General features: G+C 29.7%; 1 protein-coding gene across 1 annotated transcript; it reads left to right on the forward strand.

The window, feature by feature from the left end:
* The first annotated feature begins 415 nt into the window (after positions 1-415).
* Positions 416-6,134, forward strand: LOC115711489 (uncharacterized). The gene is made up of 4 exons (XM_030639828.2): positions 416-929; positions 1,072-1,193; positions 2,992-3,174; positions 5,647-6,134. The coding sequence occupies exons 1-4, from the start codon at positions 708-710 to the stop codon at positions 5,738-5,740; spliced, it is 621 nt and encodes a 206-aa protein (XP_030495688.1). The 5' UTR covers positions 416-707; the 3' UTR covers positions 5,741-6,134.
* Positions 6,135-7,193: the final 1,059 nt, after the last annotated feature.

Consider the following 7,193-nt stretch of genomic DNA (forward strand, 5'->3'; position numbering starts at 1 on the left):
TATCGCAAATAACTACAAATCCGCCTAGAAATCATAATGACACAATTATAAGCTGATTTATATAAATGCTAGCTGGCACTAATGTGATGTGAGGGTGCGTAGTAGAGCCAAACAAAAATAGATTAAAAAAAAGACCAAATGTATGAGTAACCATACTCAAGACCAAATGTGATGTTAGCTTTTAACTATTATAATTATTCATTTGTTGTGACTTGTGAGTGCTTAAAAACAAAAACAAAAAACCATTTCTCCTACATTCTTTTTAATTAATCACTAATAAAACAAAATTTAACCTGCCCATGTATAAATTAATGTAAGTTAATTTTTTGGAAACAATTAATATACATTTTTCTTTCGAACAAAAACAATTAATATATATATTAATTAATCATACTGGGATTTTTTTTATTTAGTTTTTTGAAAGAGAAAAAAAAAAGAAACAAATATAAGAATACAATTTAAATAAAAAAAATGTAGTCCCATCTCAACTCTCAACCCAACATGCACAATTTTGTTGTAAATGTAGTACAAAAGGTTGACAAGGACAATAATAATAATAATAATAATAAATAAATACATATACAAAAATAGGAAGTGGTAGCAATTTACAAGACTGTAGAGAGGGAAACAGAGATGCTGTCTATTTCCGTGATTTTGAAGTTTCGATAAACCCAAAGCATTTTTAGAGAGAGAGAGAGATAGAGAGAATGGATGTGAGGAAAATTGTAGTAGTAGTTGAAGACGTGGAAGTGGCAAGAACAGCTCTCCAATGGGCTCTTCACAATCTCGTTCGCTATGGAGACCTCATCACTCTTCTCCATGTCTTTCCCTCTCTTAGATCCAGGAGCAAGACCAAGAGTCGTCTTCTCCGATTGAATGGCTTCCAGTTAGCTCTCTCTTTCCAGGACATCTGCAACCATTTTCCCTATGTAAGTACTCACGTTATATATATACGTATATACCTCTCTCTTTCTCTCTCTCTCTCTCTCTCTCTCCGTCTATGGTCTATATCATCAATTATGTATATGATGGATAAGTCATGATATGAATACTCGTAGGGTTGTGTTGCAGACCAAGGTTGAGATTATTGTGACAGAGGGAGACCAAGAGGGGAGGAAAATTTCCGCCATGGTTAGGGAGATTGGAGCTTCTGCTATTGTTCTTGGTCTCCATGATCATAGTTTTCTCTACAAGTAAGTTGTTTTTATTTTTAATGCTCTGTTCCCCTAAAATGCTTCTTCCCTTTTCTTTTTGCTTAGAAAAGAAAAGGGAAGAAGATAATCTACAGAATTTTAATTGCTCCTGATTGCGGTCACGATTGGATACTTAGGAATGAATTTACTATGTATATAGTTTGGGTGTTTTGATTGATGAAGAAATATTAGGAAGCTTCATAAATACGTGGGTGGCTTCATTTTCTGGATTTAATGTCTTTAAATTAATGAATATGAATATGATAATTAAGTTTTTCGAATATTTTGAGAATCAACATCATGGTGGTGATGATGATCATTGATCGTGGATTGGTTGGTATAGGTATATGGTGTGAAAATTTTGGGGCTAAAATTAGATAAGGGGTGGGGTGGGACTTTTATTTACGACGGCTCTCTACTTGAAATTAATTAATGGTCAACTGTTATCAGATGGGTTTAGTTTAGCGTTAGGTAATCCCACGTATTGACCGACTCTCTCTAGTTTATATTTGATTGTTTAAACCTTAGACCCAATTAGAACTGGTTATGGTAACAAGCAGCCCACTTAACTTACTTCCCTCCTATATTATATATATATAGGGCAAGACTATGGTAGGACTCAACAAAAATAGATTTGTGTCTATGTGTTGTTGTGTACTATATATATCGCTAATTGAATAAATTTCTGCGTTTGCTGTATCTAATGCCCAACATTTCCATAAAAATGAATAATATCACACAAATTGGATTAGTTTTAAATTATGGCTAATTGACCTATATAACAAATGGAAACGGAGAGTCTAAGATAAACAATACTTTCATTTCTTTTTTAGAATAAATACTTGTTCCAGTCTAAGTCTAATGCACTAAGCACCTTTAAGTTTTATTCTTTACATTTTAAGTGAAAGGTTAAAACTGGAACGGTCAGACAAGTTTTCGAACTAGTGCTGTTGATGTTCAACAATACATTATACTTCTATAATATACGTCTGGTGTTGTTGTACTTGTAATCAAGGAATTTCTTATGGGACTTATTAATACTGTGAATGCAATATATCATTTATCGATTGGTTATGCATTACTAATACTTGAAAACTTTGATATAGAAATTTACGTGGACTTATTTTTTTTGGGGTTTCTATTAGCAAATATTAAAACAGTTTCGGTTATGTGCTATTAAAGATATGTTTAGTGGCACTTTGTACCATCAAGATGGATGAAATCTTCAATTCCCTTTTCAGACTACTAACTTTTATAACTCAGTTCGAAATGATACAATCAATGAAGGTCTATCTACTTTAAAAGTTTTACATAATTTGTATAAGCTCTTTTTTAAGTTCGACCCCAAATAATTAATTACTAGTTGGTCTGTTCTTGTACTTTTGTCTTTGTATGCTAAGGATTCAAAAAAACAGGGAATGTGATGATCAAGTGGGAAGACAATAATTGGAAAATTCTATGAACAAAATCACGCGCTATAAGTTCAATCATGGACCTTGCATATGGGCCCCACCTTTTTTCCGTTCATTTTTTAGAGTTCTTTTTGAGATATTTTCTTGTGGCCAATTCAAAATATTTAAAGCAAAATATATAAATTGGTATTGGTTTTATCTGGTTTCTTCTTAATGGAATTAAGTGATCCACAAGGTTGTTTGTTATTTGTCCCCTTCACATAAATTATTAAGCATTTTTTCTTCGTTATACCAAGTTCAATAAATATATGATATCCACTTTTTTGTTATATGGTTTTACTAAGGAAAGAGAGTGTGTTATCTAATTTGTACCTGTGAATATATAGGTTGGCATTGGCCCACAACGATATTACAAAAAGCTTTAGTTGCAGAGTTTTGGCTATCAGGCAACCACCATCCTCAGCATCAGGGAGAAAGACAAGGGCAAGGGCCAGTACTACTGCTTCACTTGCTCTAGACAATTCAATTAGCATGGATTTTTCACAAATCGACATCAGTGGAGTACTACGGTAATATTTTAATCAGATAGTTTAATTAATATATTAGTATATATCATATACTTTTTCTATTTTTTTTAACAAAATAATAATGTTAACATATTTTTTTTTAGTAAATACAACAAGTAACTGCGTCATAATAGACATTTTTTTTTTGAGAAAAGGACTATTATATTAATTTGTAGAAAAATTACATAATAGTCATAAGTGGAGGTGGAAATTCCTCCAACCAAGAACAATCAGTATCCACCGTAAAAGCAAACTTAGTCAAAACATGGGCATAAGTATTAGCAGATCGTCTGACATGAGAGACCTGTGCTCGTGGAAAATAGGATACAAGATAGTTAACATCGTTTAATACAGCATGAAAAGCAGAATTACAATGAGAAGCAACTTTTAATCCCTGATTACCAACAATGAATCAGTTTCATAATAGACATTTTTGAAGAAACATAAATATTTTTTCTATTTTATTGTTTTTTAAAAAATAATAATAATTTTTTTTTGAAATAATTGATTTGAAGAAAATGATAATAGAGAAAGATATGTGAAATGTGTTTAAAATTAAATTGTAATGTTAAAAAAAATATATATTTAATGTTATAGACTCACATTTAATATAAATAAAAGATAAGAGCCATATATATAGTGAATAAGGTTTTACGGAATGTTAAATATTTTTATAATTTTTTTGATTTTATTTACAAAAAATACGATCTTTTTATGTTATACTTTTGTTAATTTGTTGTTGATTTTTTGTTATTTGTATGTTTTTTTTTTGTTGTTGTGGTTTTGATGTTATTAAGATATTATTTTCATGTTACTTTTATGTAGTTTTCTTGTTGTTTTCGTATTTTTTTTATGAAAAACCGTAAAAATGTAAAAAAAAAAAAATTAAATGTAAAAATATAATTTTTTTTTTTTTAAAAAAAGTATTCTAATCCTAATATAATGTTCAACAAACTTAATAACATTAATACGTGAAAAAAAGTGTATGTTTTTCTATTTTGCTGTCAGATTTTTTTTTTATTATTTTTGAAAATGGAAAATTTTGATATGCTACATAAAATTACATGTAAAACAATGTTGACACTTAAAAAAAACTATATAAACTTTATATAGTATAATTACATAATCACTGTCATAAAATTATTCTATATATATATAAATATATCTTGCTTTAACTAATAGGCATGGTGAGACTTCACGACTAATTATATGCAAATGGTTCTGTTTCACATGCATCTGTTCTGATTTTCTATTGGGAGGGGATTAGTTCTTAGTATTCGTATTCTGGTTGTAGATTTAAAAGTTTGTGCGGACTTGGGTTGTATGCAAATAGTTGTGTTTTTTTGGTAAGATGAATCTGTTCAGTTTTATGTTGAAATAGGTAAGTTATTCACATTCAATTAGTCGGAAATCGAGTATATTTGGTACACATATAGATATGCTAAAAGATATTAGTAGTGTTTAGCACGTGTCAATATTGTTATTAACTAAGTATTAAGTTTCCTATAATTTAATATAATAATTTTTAAAAAGTATTGCTAAAGCAACTTGTCCAAAAGTGCTAAATACTACTAGTGTCTAATAACACCTAAAATATAAAGCTACACTTTGTGCAAATGGTGTCTATTTATGAGTGCCTTATTTTTTGTGGGAGGGATGCAATAGACTCTGTGCAAATGGTGTGAATCCATTAAAAATTGGTGCCTTCTTTATTTGTTAAATTTAACTATTAATTTAGTATATTCAGTCAAAAAAACATAAACAATTCTGTTAAGACACAAAAAAAAAAAAAAAACACAAAGTTAAATAACTATTTCTATAATAGAATACCGAGGACTAGATTAATATCACATGCAATACAGTATTGTACGTATTTTTAGTTATATACTCAATTATATTCTTACTATATATTCTGGTGGTTATGTATATTTTTAGTTATGTAATTAGATTTTTTTTGTGTATGTGGATGTTATTGAATAAACAAAATTATTTTTTATTAAAAAATATTTAATTCAAGTGTTATTTATATCAACAAAACATAATAATATTTAAAATTTATTATTAATTATAATATTAGTTTAATTACCGTAATATTTTTTAATTTTATAATACTTTCACTGTTTTTGAATTATCATACACTTTTTCTTTTAAATAATATAATAAAAATATTTTTTTTAGTAAAAAAAAATAATAATAGAAAGATTTTTTTTTTATTTTAAATATGTGTAAAGAGTTTAAATTTGAATAGCAATATTAAGAAAAATTTATTATTATATAGACACATTTAGTATAAGATAAAAAATAAGAGAGATATTTGTAGTAAATTTAAATTTAAATTGTAACGTTTTAAAAAAAGAACAACACTTTTGTTATATAGTCACATTTAATATAACTAGTTTGAAATTAGTGTTCACCATATGTTTTGGATTAAGTTGTTTGTTAACCAACCCACTTATGTAAATGAGCTACTTGCAGGCTGCCTGATCTTCCTCCGCCGAAAATTCCTTACAGAATCTGCCCAAGTCCTTCTGCCATCATCTGGAGATCAAGAAAGTCAAGGAGAAAGTGAAAATACAAGTCCCTGAGGATCAAATATACAACAATATTACGACTTCCTTTACAGTCAGGTTCAGTCTCATCCAACTTATACCACTTATTGGAAACATCTTCAGCCTTATATAGTCTTCACCATTTGATGATCAAATTGAACATTCATCTATACAAAATTCGATTTTACAAAGGAATAAGGGAATTCTGTAATGTTGCTCATCATGTTTTAGCTTTTCCCTTTTTTCATTGAAATCACTGTAAATTATAAAATTTAGTGTTCTAATTTCCCAATTATCATTTAGAGAAAAAAAAAAAAAAAAAGAGAGAGAAAGATTTGATATTTGCTCAGCCTTTACTTTTTGTTTTGGTAATCTCCATATTGGCAAGACCGGCTAATAAATTCTTTCACGCAATGATTGTTTTGAAAATAACTCATTTACTTTGTATTACAAGACTAAGGTGGTGTTTGGTTGGAGGTAATAAAATGGAATGGAACGAAAAGGAAACAATTTTCATTCCATTCCTTTGTTTGGTTGCATTTTAAAGTATTGGAATGGCATTCCAATGGAATACTCTTTCCACCAATTTGGTTGAATGACTATTCCATTTTAAAAAGAAAGGAATGACCATTCCAGTAACAAGAAAAAAAAATTAATGATTTTTTTATCAATTTTTTTTATGCATTTTAAATTTTGTTCTATTCCATTCCTATTCCTATTCCCATTCTCATTCCTATTTCTATATTTTCATTCCTCCCAACCAAACGCCTCCTAAGTGTTAGTTGTTTTTCAGTTAGGATTAGTTTGCTTCTCTTGGCTTGGTAACTTAGGATTATACCGAACTTAGCTAAGTTAGTTATACCTCTAACTAACTTAGCTCCCCTGTATCACTATATATATATATATATTCATTTGTAACACCCAACATTATGAAGTAATAAACTAAGCTCAATAGCTTTTCTCAGCAATACTTTGTTTTCCTCATATAGTATTAATGGCGAGGCCCTCCACACGCTCACAAGATGGTATTCCTCCATCCACAACTGAGCACAATCAAGCCGAATCACATCCTGATGCTACTTCCACCCATATTGTCAACAATTCTGTTGCTCCACAACAAGTTCCAACTTCAAGATCGCGTTCTCAGAACGCTGATGACATTGTCGAGCCAGTTCAATCTTCACCAAACCAACATGATGAAGCTCATCCCATCACCTAAAAAATTGGTCAACATATCAACAAACCTTTCCACTTAAAAGACTGTCTGTCATGCTGCCTCAACAACGCATCCAATTGAAGAATTTATTTCCTATGCTAAACTCAGTCCCCACTTCAGGCTGCTGTTCTTGCAGCATATTCCCAACTTGAACCACAGTCATATTGAAAAGCTTCTTAATTTAAGTATTGGCTACTTGCCATGGACAATGAAACCCAAGCTCTTGAGAAAAAACTTGGACAGTTACCAAATTACCT

This window comes from Cannabis sativa, chromosome 3 (assembly GCF_029168945.1).
Source record: "Cannabis sativa cultivar Pink pepper isolate KNU-18-1 chromosome 3, ASM2916894v1, whole genome shotgun sequence".
Lineage (NCBI taxonomy): Eukaryota > Viridiplantae > Streptophyta > Magnoliopsida > Rosales > Cannabaceae > Cannabis > Cannabis sativa.

Excerpts from the sequence above, each read along its gene's own strand:
- LOC115711489 (XM_030639828.2), top strand. The coding sequence starts at position 708 with ATGGATGTGAGGAAAATTGTAGTAGTAGTTGAAGACGTGGAAGTGGCA. Across the intron at positions 1,194-2,991 it reads GATCATAGTTTTCTCTACAA|GTTGGCATTGGCCCACAACG; the intron begins GTAAGTTGTTTT and ends GTGAATATATAG. Across the intron at positions 3,175-5,646 it reads GACATCAGTGGAGTACTACG|GCTGCCTGATCTTCCTCCGC; the intron begins GTAATATTTTAA and ends AGCTACTTGCAG.